This window comes from Myotis lucifugus, unplaced genomic scaffold, assembly GCF_000147115.1.
Source record: "Myotis lucifugus unplaced genomic scaffold, Myoluc2.0 scaffold_100, whole genome shotgun sequence".
Lineage (NCBI taxonomy): Eukaryota > Metazoa > Chordata > Mammalia > Chiroptera > Vespertilionidae > Myotis > Myotis lucifugus.
Genome location: NW_005871148.1, coordinates 1,596,084 through 1,623,521, shown reverse-complemented (window position 1 = coordinate 1,623,521; position 27,438 = coordinate 1,596,084). Strand labels below are relative to the sequence as shown.

General features: G+C 50.0%; 3 protein-coding genes across 6 annotated transcripts in view; 1 reads left to right on the top strand and 2 right to left on the bottom strand.

Moving 5' to 3' along the window:
- The window catches only part of KAT2A (lysine acetyltransferase 2A), an 8,837-nt gene extending 8,200 nt beyond the window's left edge, over positions 1–637 (bottom strand). Inside the window, 1 exon segment of the mRNA XM_006092464.2 lies at positions 531–637. Coding sequence (XP_006092526.1) covers positions 531–637 — 107 coding nt within the window.
- Positions 638–964: 327 nt separating this feature from the next.
- Positions 965–2,429, top strand: HSPB9 (heat shock protein family B (small) member 9). Its single transcript, XM_023756923.1, has one exon. It carries the CDS (start codon positions 1,253–1,255, stop codon positions 1,733–1,735), a length of 483 nt encoding a protein of 160 aa, XP_023612691.1. The 5' UTR covers positions 965–1,252; the 3' UTR covers positions 1,736–2,429.
- A 154-nt stretch (positions 2,430–2,583) lies between these two features.
- On the bottom strand, positions 2,584–26,379 carry RAB5C (RAB5C, member RAS oncogene family). Of its 4 annotated transcripts, none has more exons than XM_014458853.2 (7): positions 26,224–26,346; positions 25,455–25,479; positions 7,200–7,454; positions 5,523–5,674; positions 5,198–5,320; positions 3,996–4,089; positions 2,585–3,490 (listed from the first exon to the last, which is right to left on the bottom strand). In XM_014458853.2, the coding sequence occupies exons 3-7, from the start codon at positions 7,363–7,365 to the stop codon at positions 3,375–3,377; spliced, it is 651 nt and encodes a 216-aa protein (XP_014314339.1). In that variant the 5' UTR covers positions 7,366–7,454; positions 25,455–25,479; positions 26,224–26,346; the 3' UTR covers positions 2,585–3,374. The 4 variants fall into 4 exon arrangements, with proteins under 4 accessions (XP_006092450.1, XP_014314339.1, XP_023612689.1 ...); XM_023756921.1 differs by lacking the exon at positions 25,455–25,479 and adding an exon at positions 17,668–17,723 and having other exon boundaries at positions 26,224–26,328; XM_006092388.3 differs by lacking the exon at positions 25,455–25,479 and having other exon boundaries at positions 2,584–3,490; positions 26,224–26,379.
- Between the last annotated feature and the right edge of the window lie 1,059 nt (positions 26,380–27,438).

Here is a 27,438-nt window from a genome sequence, read left to right as displayed (position 1 = left end):
CGGCGCTCCCTGCCCTAGGGCCGCATGGGCAACGGGCGCGCAGTACGCAGGCGTCCCCGACCCAGAGCTTGATGGGAGTTGTAGTCTTCCACCGCTGCTCCCTTCGCCTCCACCTTCCAGACTTTTCTATCCTGTCTCTTGGTCCCAGACAGCCAAGTGAGGCCGAACCAGCACCCCAGATGGATTCCTCCTCACTGTTCCTCTCTCTTGAAGGCTTCCAGGGCGGTCAAGATCGCTGTCCTCTTGGGGTTCTGGTGGGGGGACTCGGGGGCTCTGCCCTCCTCCCAAGCCCCGCAGGTGAAGTGCAGGCCTGGGGACTGAGGTCGAGTTGGCTGCCCGCACGTCTCCCTCCCATCCCTACCCTGTCCCTGTCCCACATGTCTCCGGAGACAAACGTCAGCTACGGAGATTCAGCAGCAGCAGTTCTATTTCTTGACCTGTTGGGATAATTCAACTGTACCCTTTTGTGCACTTTTCTGTATGTCGGTTATACGTCCATAAAAAGGGTTTATTATAAAAGTGGTGAGTACCAGAGGCACGGTCGCGGCCACGACAAGGCTGCCACGGTGGGGACGAAGTAGAGGCCGAGGAGGGCGGGAGTTTCCCCCTGTGTTTGGGAACGGCTCTCCTTCAACATCGTGGGAACCTTGAGGGCTGCATCTTAATCGTTGTGGTCCCTGAGCCCAGCCCACACCTGTAGCACAGGAGGCCCAGGATGGATGGAGGAAGCCAGAATGATGTGTCCACCTCCCAATCTCCAGTGTGTCACAGGATTGTGCCTCGTCAGAGAAAGGCAGGACGTCCCGAAAATGGAAAATGGATTACCCTGTGTTCACACTCCAGTCTGGGAAGGGGGTGTCCCGATGGCTCGATGTCATCTCCACCCTGCGCTGATAATGGGTCCATTGGTAATGGTTCCGGCCTCCTTCATCATATCCAGTTGGACCCTCTGACGGAGGTGGGGAGGGGCCCAAGAAAGGATCCAGGATAAAAGCAGCAGCGGGCGTGCCAGGGCGAATGACAACCTGACCGTGGAGGTAGGAAGTGCACAGCTGAACCTGAACTCTGACTCTGCAGAAGGGAAGGGCGTCCGGCTGAACAGAGCAGAGCTGCTGAGCAGGAGCGGAGCTGGGTGGGGCGCAGGAGGACCCTCCGCTCTTGGATCCCGCCCCTGCGCGAGCGCCGAGCGCTAGACTCAGAGCCTCCGCTAGACTCAGAGCCTCGTGCCCTCGGACAGCAGTTGCTCACTCGGATGCAGCGGGTCGGTAGCGGTCTCCCCCAGGGGAGCCAGGTGGCGTCCCGGTCTTCCAGCACAGCCCGCACTGGGCAGAAGAACCAGGTGGCCACGCTGCCGGTGCAGCGGCTCGGGGACGATGTGTCAGCTGTGCGGAGCAATGTCCACGTGGAGAACGGTTTCAAGATGAAGATGGATGCCCAGGGCTTTAACCCGGAGGAGCTGGTGGTGCAAGTGGACGGCCAGTGCCTGACGGTGACGGGCCAGCGGCAAAAGGAGCGCTACGGCTCAGATGGGAGCGGCTACCGCATGGCGCAGAAGATGCGCCGCCAAATGCTACTACCACCGAACCTGGATCCCGCCGGCATGACCTGCTGCTTAACACCCTCGGGCCAGCTGTGTATCCGAGGCCAGTGCGGGGCGCTGCCTTCCGCTGAAGCCCAAACAGGACACTCCTCGAAACTCAAGAGTCACCGCTCTAAGGGTTCCAACTTAGCCTGACCCAATAAACAACCGCCAGAGTGAGCAGCCGCCTTCGTGTCCGTGGTCTGTTCTTGGGGTTGGGGTCAGAGGTGGAGGTTTGATGAAGGTAGGGGAAGGCCAGAAAGGCACCTCAAAGTGGTGGTGCTGGGAGAAGCTGGGAGATGGGGGGTGCGGTGTGGTCCGACTCAGCCCGGCTCTGTTTGGACCGATAGCTGGGGCTGAGAGCAGCAGCGCCAGCAGGGGGCAGCAGAGAGCCAGCAGGGCCCAAGCGTCCCCTAGTTCCAGAACCAGCAGGGGGCCTACTAGAGACCACGGACCGGATGGCTTGGACCTGGTGTGAGGCTCTTGTCTCGGCCTTACAATCAGTCCAAAGTTCCAGGTCATTGGTGTTACTCTTCAGGGAAGAGGGTAGAGGACCCAGGCCCTCGGTCCTGATACAGATTAACCCCAAACCCCAAAGAGCTTGTTTCTGGTGTTTCAGAGACCAACTATTTTTGTTTGTTTTCTTTTGTGTTTTTTTGTGTGTGTGTATGTTGTTTTGATTTGAGACCAAATATTTTCAAATCTAAACTGCACAATCACCCCAATACATTCTAGAGGTGGTCAGGGAGAGGAAAATGCAGGACCCGCAACTTCAAACTTGATGAGATTCAGTTCCAGGTCACTCTTCACTCCCATGCCATTAGTACTGGTAACAGTAAGGGCCTCTTTTTCTTGGCTACCAAGACACCAGTACCCCCTCGCTTGGAGTGAGGGGGCAGCTTTTGTTTAACAAGATTCAGTGGTCCATTTTAAATTAACTTCAAGTAAGCTAGAGAGGATGTAGTCTGATAAATTCTGCCAGAGAAAGACAAGACAAGCAGGAGGTCAATCCATTGGCTGACTATATTGACAAGATACTGATTGGTTACATGTTGAAGAAAACATACAATACAAAATACAGAAAAAGTTGGTTCCATTCCCGCCCACTCCCCCCTTACCCACCCACCCCCAAATACTCATCATCGTGATTTGGTCAGAACAGGGCTCAGAGCCAGAGGTCAGGGTGACCAAGGATGAGGGGGATGGGGTGGGCTGTGGGCAATGGGTTCGTGGCTGTCACAATAATGCTGTGGTTTCTCTCCCAGCTGTGTGTCAGGGGTGAGGGGGGACGGCAGCCTGATGCTAGCCAGCCAGCTAAGGGAAGAGCTGTCTCTCCCTTCCCTAGCCCCTAGGGCCTGCCCCATGGCCCAGAACCAAGCACACGCCAAACAGTAAGGATATGGATGCTCTTGCTGAGCCCGATTAATCAGCAAGAGGAAAAAGGGTTACTGCTCCAACCCCTGCCTCCCCATATATAAGGGCGGGGGAAACAGGAGCATGTGGTTACGCAGGGAGAGTGGGAGAACAGCAGAAAGGGCAGGTAGTGGGAAGAGATCATATATATTAAAAAAGTGACTTAAGACTTAAAATTGAATTAGTATTTTTACAGAAAGGTGCAGGTGGAATAACTCACTCCGGCCTATGAACAAAATTATATGGAGAAATCATGGTGGACCCCCTCCCCCTGCCCCCTCCCCCCATGGTGGCCCGAGTAGTTAAGTGCGATTGGTTAGAATGGATTCCAGTCAGGTTGTTCAGGCGGAGGAGGTGGGGTCGGTGGGCAGGCAAGGGGGGCTCAGTTGCTGCAGCACTGGCTCCGGCTGGCGGGGTTGTTCTCCTGGAGGTCCACACCTCGGTTCCGGCCCGGAGCACCAGCTGCATTCTGGGGCTCATTCTTGGGGAGCTTCTTAGCTGTTTGGGAGAGAAGGAAAAATGTGTTTGTGGGGGTCCTCTAACACTGTCTCCCAAGTCCACTTGAGCAGAATCCGGCATACTGAGGGTTTCACTTCTATGTGTCAGGTACATGCTGAGTGTTCCAGGAAACTGAGGCAAAGAGAGGTTAAGTGACTTGCTTAAGACCAGAGTTCTCAGTGGAAGAGCTAGAACTTGAACCAAGCAGGTTGACTTCAGAGCTAAATGGGCTAAAAAATCCTAAGTAGTGGGTAGAAGAGTGATACCGGGTTTCAGGTGGGTGGTAAGCTTAACAGTAAGGAAGTGAAATGTTGAGACTTTAGTCCAAGTTTTAGAAACTTCTGGGATGAACTATCTATATCTGAGTTAGATGAAAAAGAAAAAGATTTTATCAGAATATTGAAAATAGCGGAAGATCTATCAGTGAAGAGACTCCACAGACATACTACAGAACAGCAGCCCAGTGCTCTAACTCAATGAGAGAAGGAGAGGAGAGGCACCTTACCTATTGCCATGAAAATTTCATTCACATTCATTGCTGTCTTTGCTGATGTCTCCATGAACAGCAAACTGTTGTCGTCTGCATAGGCTTGTGCTTCCTGATTTGGATGGAGGTGAGAAAGTGGGCGGGAGGAAAATGTTGAGGATGTTGAGTTGGCAGGGGCTGGGGCCCAGAATAAAAAATCTTCCCTGGTTACAGTGCCTTGTACACAATAGAGACAATGCAGGGTTTTCAGGCCTGTAGCCTTCCACTCTGGGTTCCTCTGAGACATGGGCACCATACACCCTGTTCCCCACTTCAGATACAGCACCTCTTAGCTCACAAACATCGGCCGATGTTTCATCAGGTGTCCCTCTGCCCATTCTACCTTCTCGCTCTTTAAAATCACTAGGCTAGGAAATACTTCTAGAAAGTTACCCTACAAATACAGTTGCACATTTGAACAAAAACAAAGAAGTATGGCCCAGCCGGCGTGGCTCAGTGGTTGAGCGTCCACCCATGAATCAGGAGGACACGGTTCGATTCCCAGTCAGGGCACATGCCTGGGTTGCGGGCTCGATACCCAGTGCAGGAGGCAGCCAATGATTCTCTCTCATCATTGATGTTTCTATCTCTCCCTTTCCCTTCCTCTCTGAAATCAATAAAAATACATTAAAAAAAACCACAAAGCACAGAAGTATGTACATATTGACAGCATTGTTTCCAGTCTTTTGCTATTACAAACAACCTTAAGTTTGGGACTGGTAAAAAAATTAAATATACAGTATGTAAAACACATCCCCATCTATGTAAAAAGGGATTTACACACATTGTGCATATTTCTGGAAAGACCAGAAACTGAGGAACTTGGGGGAAGGGAGACTGAGTTTCTAGGTTAGAGACTTAAATTTAGTTCTATATACCTTCTTGTACTATTTAAATTTCACTATGTGCATGAATTACGTGAAAAAAGTATTTCTTTTACAGTAAATTTCACTTAAAAGTTTACAGAAAAATAAGCAGACACTTTAGCTATCCATATGCACACATACCCTACCGCCAAGAAACAAGGAGAGGCGATTCCTTTCAGCCCAGGCTCGAGTCACAGAGGACAGCAGATAAAAGCGCCCGGCTGCCTCCCAATGTCACCCTTCCTGAAACCCGAGTAGCCTGGGGAAAGCCATGCAGCTGGCTCACTCCTCCCCCGGCCTGTCCATCCCCCACACCTGGAATTCCACGGCTCTCTTGTTGGCCAGGTCTGCCTTGTTCCCCGCCAGGGCGATGACGATGTTGGGACTGGCCTGCCTCTGTAACTCCTTCACCCAGTTCTTGGCCCGCGCAAACGTATCCTGGGGAAACAGGGCCGGAATGTCAAAGGGACGGAGGAGGCGTTCTGCCCAGGCCACGCACTAGAGAAGCTCCGGATGGCAGGGCCAGGTGTCTACAAGGTCACCAGCCTGAAGACTCTGGCGGGACACCCCAAACCACCGAGGAAATCTGCCCAGACCCCGTCCAGAAACAAGGATCGAGAAGTAAGGGAAAAATCTTTACTGTGTTGGTGATGTCATAGACCACGATGGCAGCCTGGGCCCCCCGGTAGTACATGGGGGCAAGGCTGTGATACCGCTCCTGTCCAGCTGTGTCCCAGATCTCAAACTTGACTGTTGTGTCGTCCAAGCAGACAGTCTGTGTGAGGAAGGCCGCTGTAAGAGGGAAGGTGGTGTTACCAGGCAAGGAGGAGCTGGGAAGCCATCCCCATATAGCTCCACTGTTGCAGCCGGGGTTCTGGCACTCAGAAGCCTTCTGCTGAGCTGGGCACAGAAAAGCAGCCTGCGAGGACAGGCGGAGTTTGTCTTTTCGTACATGTGCCGAGGGGGCTGCAGAATGTACAGGCTTTAGAGACCACACTGGGCAAGGGCAGGAGAAGGAAAGCCTGCTTGCACCTCGCCATTTCAGGATCGCTCTCTGAAGAGGAATACAGGGGGCAGGAGACGAGAAGCCCAGGGGAAACCGGACTCTAAGCTCAGCAGGGTGGGCCAGGCCCACCCGCCTCCTTCCTCCTCCTCCCTCCCCTCAGAGAGAACAGTCCAGCTGGAAACCTCCCGAGTCCCTGTTTGCTCCAGCCCAGGGGTGTCACTGGCCTTCTGTTTCCTGAGGACACTTACACACTTAGCTGTGCTGGGGACGCCTGAAAGTACACGCTGTTCCCCTGCCCGGAGGAGGCTGGGTGGCCAGCTTCCTAACCGCCCTGCCACCCAGGTGCACTGGGCTAGCCACAACCCCCAGCTCTGACCCTGACCCACTCTTGATTGACCACCGTGTGGCTTGACCGTCAGGTAACACCTGACCCTATCTTTGTCCTGAGGAGGCAGGGGAACATGCAGCACTTGTGTATATGCTTCAAGGGGAAGTCCCAGAGCTGGGACAGGCAGGTGGGAGTCCCCTTGGCCCCGGGACCCATCAGAGGATCCCAGAGGACTCTGTTTTTTTAAAGCCTGCTCTCCTGTCTGCCTCCCCGCCCCCGACTCTCTGAAGACACGGGGCATCACCCCACTTCCCCTCTCCGGCTCCTGACTCGAGTGCTGAGGAGGCAGCAGAAGACTGCTGACACGGCCCATTTTGTTTCCAGCTGCCTGGAAACCTCCTACCAACCAAGAGGGTAGAGAAAAGATGACTCAAGCCCAAGGTCGGCCCTGGCCCCTCAAGGTTTGTACTGGCTACAAGGCAAGAGGCTGAGTTCAGACCTTTAAACCTAAATGCTGACCACTGGGAAATCAAAGAGGCTCTTCACTCAAGAAAGAGTAAAGGTCAGCTTCAGAAATGCCAGCCACTCACCAGGCCATTTCCCCATTTTGGAAAGTGGGAGAGGCCAGGGCAGATGCACGGCCTGGCAAAGTAAGAAGAACCCACAAGAATCCAGACTCAGCCTCTCCCTTCCCAGAGGCTGGGTCTGTGGAAGGGTCATCGCCAAAGCCACACAAATAATAAAGAGGCAGAACCAGGAGAGGAAGTCAGTTTTGACTCCCAGCTAATTCTCACTAGAAGCTTCTTGGGACTTTGGCATGGAGACCAGCTGTTGGAATTTGTTTCAGGACCCAGATGAGGAAAGGTGCTGCCCCCTCCCCCAGGTGTGTTTAGTCTCTCTGGGCAGGCAGCTTCCTTCTCCTCACGGCCAAGGCATCTCTTTGGCCCTCCTGCAGCCACCCCTGCTCCCTTGCGACCACTCACCTCCAATTGTGCTCTCCTGGTACTCGTGGAATTGTCCCTTGACAAAGCGGAGGACAAGGCTGGATTTGCCTACTGCAGACTCCCCCAGCAGGACCAGCTTAAATTGACAGATCTTGTTCCCAGCAGCTGGTCCATTGGGTCGTGCTGCACCTCCCCGACCCGCCATGGCCCGTCCTGCTGTAGCGGTACCAGTGAGCGTGAGGGCAGGGGCCGGTGCTAAGCAAAGAGGCACTTGGTGGGAAGGGGGGCCTCCAACTGCAAGGGAGAAACCAGAAATACTAGGTTAGTCCAGAAACTATTGTGCAGTGAGCCCTTAAATCACAGGTCTCTCCCTCTGCCCTCCCTGCTGACCTGGCTTCTGCCCCCAGAGTTAGGAGAAGAGCCCTGACTAGGCTGTACCACACATGTATTTGCTCTACAACCATCTGAGTGGTAAAGAGAAAAGCGGTCTCCCAACTTTAGGCTCATGCTTCTGAGCAAACACACTGACTTCCCTATCCCAAATGTGTACATTCACATACAGAGAGACACACACAGGAGAATGGGCCTGTGTCAGCCTGGTGACAGTGGAATCAACACTATGGTACCAAAAAAAACCGCCCAGGAAGACATTAGGATCTAGGTCAGTGATGGCGAACCTATGACACGCGTGTCAGAGGTGACATGCGAACTCATTTTTTTGGTTGATTTTTCTTTGTTAAATGGCATTTAAATATATAAAATAAATATCAAAAATATGTCTTTGTTTTACTATGGTTGCAAATATCAAAAAATTTCTATATGTGACACGGCACCAGAGTTAAGTTAGGGTTTTTCAAAATGCTGACAAGCGGAGCTCAAAAGGTTCGCCATCACTGATCTAGGTCAACAAACAATGAACTTGTAGTCTGGTAGCTAAAATCACAGCTCACCTCTGTGCAAAGCCAGAGGGAAGCCAAGCAGGGCACGGGGAGTCCCGGGAGAAAGTTCCTCAACCTTGTGGGCGCTCAGGGACCAGGGCCTGGCTGAGTGCAAGTTATTAAAATAGTCATTCTGTCCTGCCATCTTCAGAAGGACTGACCAACTTTCTCAGTCTAAGGCTGGACTGTGCACTGGAATCCAAGTCTCATCCTGAGCCTCTTCCCACAGTTCTCTCACTTTTATGGGCCAGAGTTTCACACACATTAAAAAACCAAACACACACCAAAGCCAGAGCTCTGCTGGCGGTCAGAACGGCTGCCAAACTTCTCTTTTAAATAGAGACCTCAGTTCCATTCTCTACCGGCAGAGAAAAAGGGTGACGCAGAGGAAGAATAAGGGGGAGTTGTGGGAGGGCGGAGACAAACACGGGACACCAAGACCTGCACCCCCAGCAGCTGGTGTTCCAGCAAGGACATCTTAGTCACTCGGTCTGTGATAGCTTTGGAGGTGTAAGCTTTCTTTTTTTAAGTTTTGGAACGGCAAAGGATGAGGAGCCTATCTTCAGAAGCCTCTAGAAGAGGTACATTAAAAGCTATCAGAACATACACAGTGCTTTACAAAGAAGTGCTGTGAGTAGATATCATGTCCTGAACACTGCACACAGAATCTGAACTCAAGTTGCAAAGGAAAGATTTGGATGAATGGAGAGTCTGCAGGAGGGGTCTCTGGAACAGGATCCCACGGAAGCCCTGCCCTGCCCCCTGAGCAAGGGGAGTACATTCCCGTGCAGTCAGGGTAGGACGGGGGTGTACACGAGCAGGGGGATGTTTGTAGGGAGCAGTGGTCTGCACGGTGTGAGAAGCTGACAGCAAAGGGCTTGCTTTGTGCAACCTCAAATCGTTTTTCACGTCCAAGTTCTCCCAGCAACGTGTTTAAAAAGTGAGCGTCAGGAAGAATGATTCACTAACCAGGAACAAGGGCTTCCCTTCTGGGCAGCACCAAAGGAAAAGAGGCTTGAAATGCGGCCACCTCTTTCCCAAGAGGACAAGGAAGGAAGAATGAAGGGTGGAGGGAGGGAATCTCAATTAGGGACAAGAAGTGCCAGTTTTGAAGTATTTTATAGTTTAAGGTGCCTTCTCTTCTCGCTCCCATCAATGGTTTTGCAAGACTCTCTGGCCCTTGAGACAGAGTTGTGCTTCTGGCTTCTCTGAGATGCCTTCCTCACGATGCCTATGTACATACTGGGAATTCAGAGTGCTTACCAAATGAAATAGTTCTCAGAGACAGCTAACATTTACTGAGCACTTGCACAACCATTGTCTACTCTAACCTTTAAGACAAAGGCTTTTCAGATGAACAGCCTGACGTTCAGGTGTTAAATGCCCTGCTCAAGGCACCCAGCATACAGATGACAGAGCCTCGTCCACAAACCTAGGTTGCCTGCACGCTCATTTTCCTCCCTGCCATTCTCCCTGATAGGAAGACAGATGGAGACAATGCCCACCATTCTCCCTGCTGGGAAGCAAGATGGAGACAATGCCCCCCTCGTGTTGGGTTTTGGGGGGCTGGGTGAATGAGACACGCTTCTGGTGGCAGCAGCTTTGCTGGCCCCGCAGGGTCTGGCTCCAGCAATCACGGTGACCCTCCCTCCCCTGAGTACTCCCAACAGAGGGAGGAGCCACTCAGGGCCACAGCAACAGAGGGAAACACGATGGAATTACAAGTTGGTTATTACCATGAATTCACGTGACAGAATCTTGGCCAACCAGCAGTGTGGCTGGGGCACTAAAGAAGGAGGTATGAACGAGTGGGGGAGGGAACCAGATAATGAAGACTCTGATTCCAAAAATCAACAAAACAAAACCCCACAGCAGTTGGGACCCTGGCTACCAGCACCTACAAGAAAAATAGAGGTAATATCTAAGTTTTGTCCCTGTCCAACAAGTGGGTTTCCAAATCTGCCCACACAGAATCTTATTTTTTTTAAAAACGCTTGCAGTATTTTTTTAAAATTTTTTTATTGATTTCAGAGAGGAAGGGAGAGGGAAAGAGAGATAGAAACATCAATGATGAGAGAAAATCATTGATTGGCTGCCTCCTGCACGCCCCACACTAGGGACCGAGCCCACAACTCTGGCATGTGCCCTTGACCAGAATTGAACCTGGGACCCTTAGTCTGTAGGCTGCTGCTCTATCCACTGAGCCAAACCAGCGAGGGCAGAATCTGATTTTTTAACAAGTCAGAAGGACAGGCAAGTAACGCTTATGCAATGGTTCTCAACTCTGTCTGCACATCAAAATCACATGTGCAGCCAGCCCCTGGAGGTTCCGGTGAAGGTTTGGAGGCTTGCCCGGTATCTGTATGTTTTAAAGTGCTACAGGTGCTCCGCCTGGCACGAACTGGCTGGTGGTATGTTCTGCCTGGATGCTGGTCCTGCCGTCCAGGCCAGAGACACCTCAGTAGGCACACCCAGCACTGTTTATGGCCTGCTGCCTCGTGGTTTTCCTGGCCCCACTTAGTGATCACATGAACAGAGTCGGAGGACCTTGCCAGACGAGAAAGCATGGAGGCGGCTGATTTTGCCATGAAGGGCACATCCAGACAGGGGGCGTCTAAGATAGGAGAGGGCCACACCCAGAGCCCCGGGAAGCTGTAAGCCCTCCCCTCCGGAGCAGGTGAAGTCCTGCATGGATCTGGACTGCCGCCTAGGGGAGGGAATCTCACTGTGGGAATCCTTCCTCCTGAACCAGTGGCAAGAATCATCCAGGGTGCCATCAGCTGATGGAATTATAACCAAAAATGGCACAGTAAATGTCTTCCTTCAGACAAAAGTCAGATTCTCTTTAAGAGATCAAGTTGTGGCTAAAGTTTCTTATAAGATACAGAATGGGCCAAAGATATTTTAAAAAAACAAAACAGTTTATTCAACACCAAGAAAAATACATGAGTAGGATAAATTTCCTCCTGAATATTTTCTTTCTTTTTTTGTTAATCTTCACATGAAGATATTTTCCCATTGATTTTTTTTTTTAAGTGGAAGGAAAGGGGAGAGAAACATCTATGTGAGGGAGAAACATAGATTGGTTGCCTCCCGCACACAGTTGAGCCTGCCCTTGACTGGAATCGAACCCGGGACCTTTCAGTCCATGGGCCATGCTCTATCCACTGAGACAAACTGGCTAGGGCACTCATGGATATTTTCATGAAGCTGCTGAAATGGGTACAGCTTTGGACCCATGACAAAGATGCTCTTTGCCGTGCCCTGCTTTCCCCACCCTCCCAACCAGAACCATGGTTTGTTTAGAGGCCACAGATAACGAACACTATCCCAACCTCACTTCTTCACAGGGGATGAGGATGAATGCAAGCACTAAGGGGTCTGCTACACCTTTTACCACGATGCATATGAAAAGGCAGAAGGGATCCAATTTCCTAAACACTCTGGCCCTGTGAACAGTCATAATGGGCAGATGCCCAGCCAGTTCTGGGGCCACGGGTGGGAGAGAAAGAGAAAGGAAAAGCAGGACACTACTCTTCCTTGCTTTGGGTTCCTCTGCTCTGGATACTACAGGTTAGTGGGTCTCAAACTTTTTTCATCAGAATCGCCCTGGGCATTAAGAAAGTAACCCTGGCCCTGACCGGTTTGGCTCAGTGGATAGAGCGTCAGCCTGCGGACTGAGGGGTCCCGGGCTCGATTCCGGTCAAGGGCCTGTACCTTGGTTGCGGGCACATCCCCAGTGGGAGGTGTGCAGGAGGCAGCTGATGGATGTTTCTCTCTCATCGATGTTTCTAACTCTCTATCCCTCTCCATTCCTCTCTGTAAAAAATCAATAAAATATATTTTTAAAAGAAGAAAAGAAAGTAACCCTGACCATCGGAATCAGAATCTCTAGAGGTGGAGTCTCTTCTCTAGCCCATGAAGTCACCCACTTCATACTTTGTGTCCTTCCCGGTGAAAGGGTGAGCAATTCCAGCTGAGGGGTGTCTCTCACGCTTCCTGTTTGCTTCAGCGACTTCCTCTAGCTGACAGTCCCAGCACAGCTTGGATGGTGAGCTGATTAGGAAAACCAATCAGACGCTGTTGACCAGAGGCTGGGTTGGAGCCTCACTCACTCAAGGTTAGCTGGAAAGGGGCGTAGGGGCGGGCAATGAGAGCCAAGTGACCTTGCCCAGCCTGCCCTGGAGGCGGCTCTGGCCAGTGACTCTTCAGCTGCACTTTACTCTGGAAAAACGCATTCCTGAATACTTAACAACCAAGCACTGGGCTAGAGAAGATGATAAGCAGAAGCAACTTGTTAGCTAAAGAGAAGGAAACACGGGACACAGGAGGAGAGGTGCTTCGCTTCAAAGGAGGTGGAAGACGTGTAAAAGCTCAGATCAGCTGGGGGATGATTTACCCACAGCTCTTCCTCAAAGGAGAGAATCACCACACCGCCACAGGACCAGAGGGCAGACCCACAGCAGGACTACCCAGGCCTCTAGCTGGTTGCAGACCCCGAGGAAAGAAGAATCTGAAGCAACACAACCCCTGAGCCACATGAAGTATCCACTCGCTATTCCTCAGCACAACTAGCAGGTTAGGACTTGGGAGACTGAACCGGGTTTGGTTAAAGCCTGGCTCTACCGTTTATTAGCCAAGTGACCTTGGCCAAATCAGACGAGCAACTGCTGTCAGCTTCAGTCCCTTCTCTATAAAAAGGTATCACCAATCACACAGGGTTGTTGGGAAGGTTAAATGAAACAGCGCATAGCATTACACAGCATAGTACTGGGCTGAAGGTAAGGTTCCAACGAGGGGCAGGTTTATTACACTAGGAAGCTAACTAGTTTTGATTCACTAAAAAAGGTCCTTGAAGACCTAATCTTCCTCTTCCCACGACAGAGGAGGAGATAAGGTGAGGCCAGGTGAGCTGCTCAGGGTCACAGCCAGATGGTGGCAGAGCCCAAGCTCAGGGCTCTTAACTCCCCCATCAGACATAGGAAACCCAAGAATATTACTAATACCATTCCACCCACCAAGAGGAATGGGGGCTGCCACCTTCTATGTACGCTTTAATAAAATGTGTCCTTTAAATATGAAAAAAATGAGGGTTTTTCCATAGGACCCATGTCCCCCCTGGAAAGTATAACAGAGGAAGCTTGGCCCTGGAAGTCAGGTTGAGATTTAAGAGGCACTCTGACGGGGTGTATCAAGCCAGGGCTGGGGCTCCTCATCCTTCCAGGAAGTAGGGGGCTCAGGGAAAATGGCAGCAGGAGAGGAAGGGGTGCAGTCCTTGCACAGCCACAGCAAGATGACTCTCTTTCCAGGGGCAAGGGAAGTAAATCATTCCAGAGGGGACTCTGAGTGAGCTGGGCCCCATACCACAGGGAAGGCCCTTGAATCTTCTCCTAGCCTCCCAGTTCTCTTAACTGGGATCGGTTTCCTCTCACTCCCCTCCCAATGATAAGACTCTTCTGAGACTGAGTGCCTGAACTTGCACTAGATAACACATCAAAGCCCCCGGTGGAGTCCACAAAGCTCTAGCTGAGGCACCAATGCCTGCAAAAGGGACCAGCATGCAGGAACACCAGGAAGCTTAAATCCTGCATACCCATGACCAAGTGGTCCTTTACCACAATGTCCAGGCTGAACCTAGAGCTCTGCCAGGAGTCAGCCAGGACAGAGCACAGCTGCTTCTGCAGCCCTTTCCTTGGTGCGGGAAGGCCTGATGGGCCACTCAGGACTGATGCTAAGCTGGGTTAGGTGAAGGCGTCTTGAGAGACTGATCCCCAGCTTCCGGCCCTGCCCCAGCAAGAACACCACGAAATCGTTCCCTGAGCTCCAAGCTGCTTTCTCAGCTCTCGACAACAGATGGGTTCCCCGGGGAGGCTGAGAGAAGCAGCGTCAGCACTAACTTCAAGCCAAGGATGGAAACCTCCAACCCCTGTTCCCTCTCCTCCTGCACCCACAGGGAGGAAGACTGCTGGGAGGGACATCTCCACGTAGTTGCTGACACAGCTTGGTCAGTGTGCTCTACCCGTACTGTCCACAGAAGGTCCCCAGGATTCATGGGCTGCTCTAGGACTCACTCACTGGTCCTGGTGGACAACAGAGGAGCCAGGCATCTGGGTAACAGATTAGGGAGGAAGGCCAGTCAGACAGGGGACAGCCTGCAGTTGTCCCAGCAAGGCTTGTCCTTCTGAGTGTAAGAGGCACCAGGGCCCTAGGCCCTGATAATGGTATTCCCAAGAGATTGTTCTCCCTAGGAGGTCCTGGTCTCTGACTCGGCACAGCTCAGTCAGCAAGGCTGTGGCAAATTTTCTGGTTCCAACTAGGGCAGCTCTATGACACCTCAAGCAAAAGCTCAATTTGAAATGTGGCATTTTCTGCAGCACAAATCAACACACATGTCCAGCTACAGGGCATGGAGAGGATGGAACTGAGGCTGTGCGATGTCTCACATCCGCCCCCGCCCCCCGACTCTTCACCTGCCAGTGCCAAGTGAAATGCTAAGAAGAGAGCCAGCAAAGGCACAGGTTCTTCCCTGGCCCCAACCTATACCTGCCATGGTCCCAGGATGGAGCACAAGCTATGTGAAAGCCAGTCAGATAGACGTAGGATCCCTGCTGATTCACAAGCCTCACAACCATCCTGTATTTGTTTTACTCATGAAGTTACTATTTAATTAGGACAGTTCTAACTGGACTCTCATCAATGCAGGGTCCACCTTCCCCTCTGTCTCAGGAGGAACTCGTAGGGGCCAGGAGTACCAGCCAGGACAGCTATTACTTCTGCTACTGCCCCAGGCTCTGAAAGACTCCAAGAACCTCTGCTGAGGATCAGTGTCATCAGCAGCACCTGCTCATCCAGCCACTCATACCAACAACTGCAACAGACGCCTCTCATAAACCTTTCCTGTCTTTACAAAAATTACAAGAAAACCAATTTACTTCATTGCCCTCTTTGTTTTGCCCTCAGCTCCTACACAGACAGCAGAAGACAGAGGTTGTGTTTGAGAGGAGAGCAGAGAAAGAGAAGTGGGTATCAGGTACCAGCAAACCAAATTCCTCTTGCTCAGCTACCACACACACTGTGGTCAGAGGCTGCCCAAACGACAAATGAGGCCAAAGTTCCCAGCGTGAAATCTGAGGGACAATGGCTGCTCTCAGGAGCCAGGGCGCCAAAGAACAATATTTTAGGCCAACTTTTTCTTTCTTAACTTTTGCTGAACAAAATGTAGAATGGTGCCAGGTGAAGAAATCAGGCAATGAATGGGTCTGAACAAGTTTCAATGAATGAATCACATTCTACTTCCATGGCCCCAAATTTTCAAAAGACTATGCTGAGTGGAGGGGCTGGAGAACTTGGGAGGTTTGGGAGTAAGAAGGTGAGAGAAATGAAGGACATTGTTGCAGATGAAAAGGGTCACAAAACAAAATTCTTGAAGGCTGGACTATGTGGGTTTCTTTTGTTTTAACAGCACACATAACATCAAGCCTGACACACAGTAGGTGCTCATAAATGTGATGAAACGTCCTGGCCGGTGTGGCTCAGTTGGTTGGAGCATCATCCTGAACACCAGAAGTTGGCAGGTTTGATTCTTAGTTAGGGCACATGCCCAGGTTTTGGTTTCCCTGGTTCGAGTGGAATATCATAGGCTGCCTCAAGCACGCCCCCTATTTGGGATCAAGCCTGCAACCCGGCATGTGCCCTGACGGGAAATCATGAGAATCAAACCTGCTACCCTCTGGTGTACCAGATGATGCTCCAAACGGAGCCATACAGGCCTGGGTCATCGATATTTCTTTCTCTCTCTCTACCTTCCTCTCTCTAAAATCAATTAAAAAAATAATGCCCCTCCTTTAAAATAAATAAATAAATAAATAAATAAATAAATAAATAAATAAAAAGTGATGAAGTGAGCCTGAAATATAGGCCTGGTTAGGTTTGGCAAGTAAATGGGACAGTTGAAAGCTTAAATATATACCCATCTGCCAGATGGTTCAGATCCCCAAAGAGAACCACCGCCCAGCAGAGGAGCTACAGCCCAGCAAAGGAGATACCTCACTATCCCAGACAGGTTCCTTCTGCACACGGGTGAAGAGCACAAGTGCTGGAGTCAGACAAACTGCAAGTCCTGGAGCCACCTTGTGACCCTGTGTTGTGTCGCTGAACCCATTTCCTCACACACGCAATGGAGAGAATAGTATCCATCTCCCAGGGCTGTTGGGAGGAGGATGCATGGAAGACTCTTAGCAAAGGGCCTGGCTCAGAGCAAGCATTCAGTGAATGTTCAAAGGGCAGGGACGCCCCTGCCCCTCCAAGTCCCTATGAAAGAAGTGGATCCTTCAATCGAAACCTTCAGGTACTATTCACGAATTCCTTTTGCTTCCAGTTTCCCTGGACTCCATTCTTCAGTGTCCCTCATTTGGAGAGAATTCTGAATTGGACAACTGCTATGGTCTGAATGTTTGTGTCCACCTAAAATCCACGTTGAAATCCTAATCCCCAAGTGATGGTATTGAGAGGTGGTGCCTTTGGGAGATAAGGCCATGAGGGTAGAGACTCTCATGATTGGGATTAGTGCCCTTTTAAAGGAGGCTCCAGAGAGCTTCCTTGACCCTTGCATCATGTGAGGACACAGTGAGAAGTCAGCAGTCTGCAACCAGAAGAGGGCCTTCATCAGAACCTGACCATGCTAGCACCCTGATCTTGGACTTCCAGTTGCCAGAACTGGGAGAAATAAATGTCCTTGTTTATAAGCCACCTAGTCTGTAGGATTTTGGTATAGCAGCCCTAACAGTCTAAAACACCTTTCACCAGTGTCCTAGGAAAAGGACCAGATCACACCTAACGTCCTGTGTCCTGTCAACAACCCTAACCTTGTATTCTCTGAAGACGAAGACGGGCTTCCAAAGCCACAAAAATGGAGGGAGAGACGACACCATCCAAAAAAAATCAGCATTGAGTTGAAGCCCCGAACCATGCAAACTATAGCCCCTTAAAACAAGTGCCCCACAAAACAAAGCATCTTAAAGCCCAAATGCCCTCCCTTTCATCTCAAAGCCTCATTCAGGAAAGGGAAGAAGTAGTTCAGTTGTGGAGAGGGGGAAGGGACAGGACTAGGACAGCTGACAAAGAAACCAGGGTTCCTTTTAAAAACCAGCTGAAAATAGAGGTTTGGAAATTGGTGTCATTAATCACCAGTCTTCTGAGTAGCTCAAAGAGCGATTTGATGACTAGGAAAGAAGCCAGGGTTAGAGAGGCCACCCACGCCCTCCCCTGTGTGGGTGCTCCTGACAGAGCCCCCTGAAGGGGACACACATGGAGCTATGAATAGAAGGCAAGAGACTTGTAAACCAACTCCAGTCAAGATTCCAACTTAGCGTTTCCAGTAGGACTCAAGTTGCACACCTTCGGAGGGATGACAGTACAATAGAAGGATTTAAGCGAGTCAATGATTCAGGATTACAGCTCACCGGGACAGCCTGCCGCGAGCCTGCCTAGAGCCATAAGCCCTGCACAAACCCTCCCAAAGGGATGGTCCATTTTTGAATGGCAGGGAAAGAATGCCGGCCCAGACTTACATGGACTCTCTTGTGAGACCCAGAGTCCTGGAAGGTTTGGCTGGAGAACTTAGTGCCTGAAATAGAGAACGATTATTACTTCATCACCCCAACTGGATAGCAGACTCCAGAGTAAACACCAAATCTGGCCATTTCTGGATCAAAGCGTTAGGCAGGGGTATGAGAAGTATGAATGCGTGAGCAGAGAAGCAATAGACTGCTGTTGGGATCAACTCCCAGGATTCTCACACAGTGGATTTCTTTTTTATTTTAATCCTCACCAGAGGATATGTTTTTTTATTGACTTTAGAGAGAGAGGAAGGGGTGGGGGGAGGGGAGAGGGAGGGAGAGAGAGAGAGAGAGAGAGAGAGAGAGGGAGAAATAGTCCTGTAAGAGAGAAATATTGATCAGTTGCCTCCTATACGCACTCCAACCAGAAATCGAACCCGCAACCTTTTGGTGTACGGGAGAATGCTCCAACCGAGCCACCCGGCCAGGGCGCACATCGTGGATTTCCCAGGTGCAGCTCCCCACCTTACCCAGCACTGGAGGCTTCAGTGACTGTGACTAACCATCAAGAGGAGAAACAACTTGAATCCACCCACATAACTCCACGTTAACATATCTAGAGGAAATGTTTGCTTAAAAGGCAGTGGCCTCAGAGAGACAGCTAATTCTAAGACTGGGGCAGGAAATATACAAGGTGAGCCTGGAGCATCATCTCATAGTGCTGAAAAGTAAGGAAGTGCTCAAAAAATGAAAACCAAAAGCCCTCACTATGAAAGGGGTTAGTCAAAGAGACCTGAAAGACTTCCCAATGATCAAAGCTGGGACAACTTGAGCAATAAAATAAAGTAGTACTGGATTATAAACCCAAGTGTATAATAAACATCCATGAGTCCATACTGATGTAAATAACTGGATAAACAAACGGGGAGAACAGACAAACCTCTTGTGTACAAGAATTCCAAATAATCCATGTAAATACTCTGCCCTTAAGGAGAGGAGCATAACTCACCACTCGTCAACTGTGGGCTACACAGAGTGACTTCCATCCAAAGAGGACAGTAAGAAAGGGGGAGGAGAGACAGCAACTTTGCAGTGAGGCAACCTGCCCAGCACCACTTCAGCCAGGTGACTAAGGCTGACATCCAGTGATAAAGCATGTTGATTGTATTTAGCCTTGACAGGACGTGATTAGAATGGCACTTTACCTGTGGTCTTCCTCCCAAAAAACCCAGTCATAACCCAATGTAATCATGAGAAAAGTATCAGATACCTGACTAGTACTCCTCAAAACTGTCGAGGTCATAAAAAACAAGGAAAATCACCCTGGCCGGTGTGGCTCAGTTGGCTGGACCTCCCGCGCACCAAAAGGCTGCTGGTTCAATTCCAGGTCAGGGTACAGGCCCAGGTTGTGGGCTCGATCCTTGGTGCAGGGCATGCAAGAGGCAGCTGATTGATGAAGTTGCGCTCTCACATTGATGTTTCTCTCTCTCTCCCCCTCTCGCTTCCTCTGTCTCTAAAAATCAATACAAATATTAAAACAAAAACAATAAGTCTAAGAAACTGTCACAGCTAAGAGGAACCTAAGGAGATATGACAGTTAAATGTCATGAATCCTGGACAGAAAAAGGACATTAGATAAAAACTAAGGAAATCTGAATAAAGTATGGACTTTAACTAATAATGTATCAACATTGGTTCAACAGTTGTGACAAATGTACAATACCAATGTAAGATGTTAATAATAGTGGAAACTGGACATAGGAGTTTATGAGAAAACTGCATTACCTTCATAATTTTTCTGAAAGTATTCTGAAATTAAACTATTATTCATTAAAAAAAAAAAAAAAAAAAAGGCAGCCCTGGCCAGGTGGCTCAGTTGGTTTGAGTTGGAGTGTCATCCTGTATACCAAAAGGTTGCAGGATTGATTCTCAGTCAGGGCACATACCTAGGTTGGGGCATGTACAGGAGGCAACCAATCGATGTTTCTCTTTCACAATGATGTTTTTCTCTCCCTTCCCTTCTCTCTAAAATCAATAAAAACATATCCTCAGGTGAGGATTAACAAAAAAAAAGAGGCAGCAGCTCATCTTGTGACAAAAAAAGATGCAAAGACTCTAGTTACTATAAACTCATGTTCATAAAGATGAGTTAATTTTATAGGGAGCTAGGCTGAGGGGTAAGTAGATAGGTTTGGTGGGAGCCCTGGCAATAGTCAAGGTGAGCAGCCCAGCCAGCATGGCTCAGTAGTTGAGCATCTACCTATAAACAAGGAGGTCACAGTTCTATTCCTGGTCAGGAATAGAACATGCCCGAGTTGCAGGATCAATCCCCAGTAGGGGGCATGCAGGTGGCAGCGGATCAGTGATTCTCTCTCATCATTAAAGTTTCTATCTCTCCTTCTCCCTTCCTCTCTGAAATCAATCAATATATATAAATATATCTTATATAATAGAGGTAATATGCTATTTGACCATCATGCACTCACAAAGATGGCGGCACCCAGTCCCCTCATCCCCGCCAGGGGGGCAGCAGGTGTGCCTGCCGCCAGAGTCCCCCAGTCCCCTCAGCCCCGCTGGCAGTGAATTTTCATGCGACCACTACCTTTTTAAAAAATCCTTACCCAAGGATATGATTATTTCTTTTAAATCATCTGTTCTCAAGGAGCAGGCCTAAGCCAGCAGGTGGGCATCCCCCAAGGGTCCCAGACTGTGAATTTTCTAGTATATCTATATATAGAGACACACACACACACACACACACACACACACACACACACACACACATATATATGGTCTAGGTGAGCAGAGAATAATACCCAAATCCTGCAGGTACATAGCAGGGGAGTTTAAAGGCCACATCGGTAGGTTATAGCTGCTGGTGCCACTTTCTTAAGTCCAACCTCTCAAGAATGAGCCTTATGCAGATGTGTAGAGTAGCACCCACAGACCAGAGTTAAATTCACTTCCACTGACCCTTGCTCAGTCCTGGCCCGGGGTCCCTGCTGCCTCACCACACGCAGCTGCAGAAGCACATGCGGTAGAAGTTAGTCAAGAGGACTGTGGACAGCCAAAGCCACGCCAGCCTTCTCCTGTGAAGCCTTTCATGGCAATGGAGGTATGGAAAGCCCCGCTTTCTGGAATTTAGTTTGTGACCTGTCCCCGCCTCCTCCCCATCTCCTCGATAATCTACACCTAACACTCATCCTATTTACCTGTTTGCTCTTCTACCTGTGAGCCACTTTCTGGTGGAAGGCCTGAAAAAACGGCACGGGCTTTGGGATCAGATGGATGAGTGTGAATTCCAGGTCGCCACATCCAAGACGTGTGAACTTAGGAAGTGTGAAATGGGTAGGCATTTGCTTCAGGGGCAGATGGGAATGGCTGCCCTTAAACAGCCACAGTGGGAGTTACAATGCTGAGCACCTTGGCAGGACTGAACACACTGATAAAAACATGACATGATCAGTGCCCCTACAGGGCTCCACACAGGACAGGAGGTAGACAAGGTGCAACTGGAGGAAAGCAAAGGGAGGAAGAAAGCCCTTAGCCTCTCTCAGGGAGGGAAGGCTTCATGGAGGAAGTGACATTCTAACTGAACATTAAGAAAGTTGGGAGGTGGGGCTCCCAGGCAGGTGAAGTGGAGAAGAGCCTTGTTGTTTCCATATACAGGAGATGGGGGACATTCACTCTGAAAAATGAATCTCTTATTATAGCAGCGCCTATTAATGCCAGACGGACACCCCCACAGAAATAGTCTAATTCCTCCTCTGCCAAGGCTCTTTCAAGGCACTCTTACCCGGGATTTGGGGACATCCTAATTTACAAATCCTATTGGAAGCAGTCCTTCTCAAATGGCCTCAACAAATGTAACCCAGACTCAAGTTAGGGGGGAAAATGCCAAACTCTAGGAATCTGGGAATTGAATCCAAAGAAGTCTGCTGTAACCAAAATGTTGTCCTCAAGTTTCCTGTTTTAGCTATATTCATGCAAACTTTGCATTCCAATTTATAATAGATCCAGGACTGTTTTAATATGAAAATGTTTAAAACTGAGTAAGATTGGTCCTGGCTGGGTAGCTCACTTAGTTAGAGCAGCATCCTGCTACGCCAAGGTTGGGGTTCGATCCCTGGTCAGGGCACATACAAGAATCAACCAATGAATGCATAAATAAGTGGAACAACAAACTGATGTTTCTCTCTCTCTCTCCCAAATTAATAAATAAACAAAACAAAAAACTGAGTAAGACTGAAGTGCCTCAAGATGCAAGACCTCATCTGGTCTATGGCTCTGAGTATCCACAGCACATGACCCCAGCAGGATCCGAGAACCCCAGTGGGAGAAACATAAGCATGGTCTTAGTTAGCACTGTATTCGGTAAAACGGAAATACAACCCACAACAGTTCTGTTTAATATCTATGAAACAAGAAAATATGTGAAACCGTCCAGCAAAGGATTAGCATCACAGCGATACTTGTTAAAAATGTTGAATCGGAATCACAGGGATGAATTATCATGTACCTTCAAAATCCCATGGACCTGTCCTGGCTGGTATGGCTCAGTTGGTTAGAGTGTTGTCCCATGCACTGAAGGGTCACAGGTCTGATTCCGGTTCAGAGCACTTACCCAGGTTGCAGCTTTGGTCCCAGTCAGGGCTCCTTCTAGAGGCAACCAATTGATGTTTCTCTCTCCCTCTCCTTTCCTCTCTCTGGGACCCATGAAAAAACATATCCTGGGGTAAGGATTAAAAAAACAACAACCCCGTGGACCCACAAATGTGTTATTTTGTTGAGTATCTATTCTGTGCCAGGGGCTGGGCTAGCTCCTTTACCTCTTGTTTCTGATTCTGCAAGATATTTTGTATCCCCATTATACTAGAAGAAACAGAGGCTCAGCAAAGTCAAGTAACGAGCCCAAGGCCATGCAACTGGTAAGTGGGGGAGTCCAGATGGAACTGAAGTAGTTTGCCTGCGAACATACAATTCCAAGGTCTGACTACTCTAAAGCTCTCGTGCCTTTCACCCCATCACACTACCTCTTTGTTTACAGGGCAAGGGTTAGAAGAAAGTTCTTTCTAAGAAGTACTTGCTTGTTGAGGCTGAATTAAATTTATGTAAACATTGTTCTCTTTCCATGTAAATTCTAGTGAAAAGAGCTCTTGGTGGAGAGCTACATTCTTCCCACTTACAAGCAGTAAGCAGCACCAAAGGGGAGTCAGGGGGCTAAGCAGAAGCCAGCTCTGCTGATTCCCCATGCCCTTAACTCCGTGGCTCCCCACCCTTTTTTGGCCTTGCCCCACCTAAGCATCTCTAAAATCCTGATGCCCCTGCCCTGTGGCATATAATTCTTTTTTAAAAAATATATTTTATTGATTTTTTACAGAGAGGAAGGGAAAGGGATAGAGAGTTAGAAACATCGATGAGAGAGAAGCATCGATCAGCTGCCTCCTGCACACCCCCCACTGGGGATGTGCCTGCAACCAAGGTACATGCCCTTGACCGGAATTGAACCTGGGACCCTTCATTCCGCAGGCCGACGCTCCATCCAGTGAGCCAAACCAGCTAGGGCTAATTCTTATTATTCAGAAAGTGAACTCCTATCCATGTGGCAGAAGCCTAAAAGGCCATTAATATGCTCTAAACAAGCTTCCAAAGAACATGGCATCCATGAAAGAGAAAAATAAAAGAACGAAAGGACAGCTGAAGTACTGAGGAAGAAATCACTAAGAAATTGTTAAAAAAAATAATAATATGAAGTGATATGAAAAAATAGCAAATAAAGTTTCAAAACATATAAGAGAACTGAAATGCATAAATGTCACAATATATATTTATATACTGTATATGAGGCCCCTAGAACCATAAAAAATGCAAAAAATTCACTGTTACTTACTCATTCTCGAATTGCCCCCCTTAAAAACTCAAATTGCCCCCCTGTGGGACGTGTGCCCCACGTTGGGAACCACTGGTCTAGAGGGATCCCCGGGTCCACTCCCTTTTACTTTCATTTCCTAGCCATCATGACTTTCAGGTTCCTACAAAATTAATGGCATGCAGATATCAGCAAACTCTTGGCCCATACAGAGTAGGGACAAAGGAGTCATAGCTGCCATGGTCTCCACAGGCAGAAGAAAAGGTGGTCAAGAATGAGGTTGGGAGGGTAGGGTAGGAGAGAGGACAAAAACCAGAAGCAGAGGATCCCAATGATGCGGAATGCTAAAGGGTGTGTATTTGGGCCACTGGCTGTTCGCTTTGCATGTTCATTCCTTTAACAAACAGACCAAAGGAGGGCCCACTATTAGGGAAGTCGAGGCACATTGAATCCCAAATCCCAAGTCCCGGCTCTACCACTTTCCAATTGTATGTTCCAAGGGAAACTACTTCAATTCCTTCGGTGGCATCTCTGAGGTGGAGGTACAAATCCCACTATCTCCCAGGACTCTTAATGAGGAACATGTGTGAAAAGAACTTTGCAACTTGAAAAGAACTTCTGAAAATTAGTTGTTACCACCCTTCTGTAGTATAAAGGCAGAAAAAGGCTTACTAGTGGTAAGAGGCAAGAGGGGAGAGGAAGGGCATCACAGAGGAGGGGCTTCTACCCCACACAGAGCCCTCTCTTTCTGCCAAGCAGTGTCAGATCTCTTGAGATGTCTGGATGCCAGAAGTGGCTGCCTAACCACCCGGAGCACTGGTGCTTTCCTTGTCTCTCCAAAAGGGACAGCGTCTCCTTCAAAAGCCGACTACAGAATCGGAGCTGGGAGAGCATGTCCCGACAATGAAGGTCCCCTCGGAAGACTGGTCAGCTTCATCCTGAGACTCCCCGAGTTCCAGAAGCCACAGCCTCCTACTAAGGAGGTAAGTTTGGTCAGCAGGCCTGGTGAGCAGTCAGGCCTCCCTGGCTCTGCCCTCAGAGGCACAGGCTAACCAGGTTAAGAGAAACTAGGTTGCCTGCAGAAGTCTCCAGTGACCCTCCAAAGAAGCCCAGATGGATAGAGAGCCTGTGATCTGACTGTTGATCCTAATAAGGAAGGTGCTTCTATTGTCCAGTGAAAAATGAAATAAGTGCATCCAAGGTCTAGCTCAAAAGTTTGTAGGAATCAGACACTGGTGACAGTCCAGAAGCAGTCACAAAGATCTCAAGGCAAAAAAAAAAAAAAAGAAAGCAACTAGCCCTTGTAAGTAGCATCCAAGGGCAGTAAAGATAGCCTGGAACACTGAAGAAATTCCCAAAGATAGCGTGGCCTTCCCTCCCTTCCTTTGCTGTAGATAGCTAGGGTCAGCCGTGGCCTCAAAGAGTCAGGCTGCTCTCATTAAGGTACAGTCTCTGGCCTGTACTTTGGTCACATAACAAAGAACCTCCCAGCTAGATCTGAGGCAGCAGCCATTTCACACACCTAAGTCCCAAGCAATAGAAAAGGATCAGATGTCAGCATGGGCTGTCTCTTGGAAAGGCTGGGGGAATCAGCACTTTCTGGCATGTATGGATGTTCTTTGGGCTAAAAAATTAGCACATTAAGAACCCAAAGGTGCCACTGTGATCTCCATTTATTCTTCTGTAATCTACAATTTGTTCAAGCCCAGAAGGGACTGGAGATATCTGGAACTAGAAGTGGCATCTACCTGTTGATAAGGGAGGTATGTGTGTGTTTGGGGGCGTGGGGGGAGGTTTGAAAGAGATAGCCCAGGACCCTTGAATTCCAGGCTCTTCATTTTTTGTTTTTTGTTTTTCCTCCTCCCTAAAGACCAGCAGACAGCAGTCCCAGGAGGAGCAGTCCCTCTGAAGCAGCTTGAAAGCCACTCACGTGCTCTGGAAGGACAGTCCTGAGCCTGGAGCAAGGAGGGAGGAGGAGAGCAGTGAGAAGATAATGAATGGGCAGATCCACCCTGAGCTGTAGCCAGAATTGAGCAAACCTCAGCTAAAATTTTCAGAGGCAGGAAGGGAGATACACTCATTGGATAACACAACTAGAGAACAACATAACTAGGGGGCAGGGCTGGGGTCGAGAAGACAGCTCATTCCTGCTTGGACTCAGCTGAGATCTGGTTGGTGCTCTGGCTCGAGGAAAGAGAGGAAGTAAGGAGTTGTGCGAGCCTGTGCGGTGTGACGGTCTCACCCAGGACCCCCACCCCCCGCCCTTCCAGGAAATTGACACAAAATCCCTCCAGGGTTGGAGAGACAACTGTTTTTGTGGGAAGGGGGAGAGGAAAACGGCGACAGACAGCACTCCTCACCACCTCTAAAAGAGAAGGGAGACAGGTCCCTTCACACCTGGCAAAGATTCCTCCAATTCTGGGAGCAGAGGGAGCGGAACTTAGGGTCTCTCCCTCCCACACCTGGACTGGACAGGCCAGAGGGGAGCCAGGAGAGTTTCCCAAGGCGCACGAAAGGCAGGTAAGGGAAGGAAAGAAGAGCTCCCTTCTTGGCCTGATGCCTGGGGAACTCCTTAAGAGGGGGCTACGGGTCGGGGGAGGGGTCAGTCTCCCTCTAAGCCGGAATGAGCGGGAGGAAGAGCTACCCCGAAGACATCTCAACGCGAGTGGGACACTGGGTCCCGGGACGGGGACACTCACGGCGGCTTTGGGGCGGCGGCGTTACTTGGGGCCAGGGCTCGGACCGGCTCCACTCTTCTCCCCCCGGCGGAGTCTCCGGCCTCCACTTCCGCCTTTCAGCGGCTCCGGATCCGGATCTCCATCTCCGACCCGCCCCTCAATACTTCAGGTGACTGACAGGGTGGAGAGACCAATGAGAGGCACCCTTGGCGGACTCGAAGGCGGCGCCCTTGGAGGGCGCGGGAGAGGCGGGAGCGCACGCGCTAGGGACGCTGGGACTTGTAGTTCGCAGCGCTGGGAGGAGCCCGTAGCCGCCAGGGTCTTGGGCGTAGGGTGGAGCCCGCTCCGGGCGAGGCGGAGCCGGCCGGGAACTTTTTAAGGCCAGGCCTGCCAACCGCCTCACCGCGGGTTCCGGGCGCCCCAAGGAGAAGCGGGTGGCGGAGCGTTGGAAGAGGGCTGAAGGCTGTTTGCAGAATTGGGGGAGGAAAAACATGGTGTGAATGAGGCCGTTTGGTCCGATCCTGAGCTCTCGCTAACCCGGAGAAGCCCGTCTGCGCTTTCGGGCCAAGTCAGCTCTGGGAGCCCGATTATTGGGGACATTCTGTGATGGGGAAGGTGATGGAAGCGCTGTAGGAAGGGTTCTCTGGAGGCTACTGGGTGAGAGCAAAGCGAGAGCTCCTGCCACTGTCCAGCGGTGAACTAGGACCCTCCTCCTTTGGCTCGACTCCAAAACACACCCGGACTACCTCTGCCTTTGCTTGGCCCCACACCCAACCAGAACCAGCTCTAGTCTCTGATGCCAAATGCAGAGCCGGACCGCTTCTGCCTTGTCTCTCCTCATCCACAAATACAGATTAGAACCACTTCTGCTTGCCCCCACCTTGCCCTCTCCGTAGGCATCAGGGCTCTTGCCTTTTCTGCTCCCCTCAATATGGATTTAGGACCACTTACGCTTCTGCCCACCCTTTCCTCCCCAACAAAGACCACACCTCCTCTGCTTCTGCATCTCACCCCTTGGGACACTATTCAAAACCTGTATGGAATCAAAGCTCACCCCAGAGACAGCTGTGGGCATTGTTCCTATGACAGCAGCCAGCACCAATCATACTCTGCAGCCTGAATCAAACTCTGGGATAACTGGCCACAAAACTGTTCATAGCCTATTTCCATTTGGTGTCCAGGGTGTCTCTTTCTAACAACATTCCCAACACTCATCCCATCCACTCCTGCAATGGT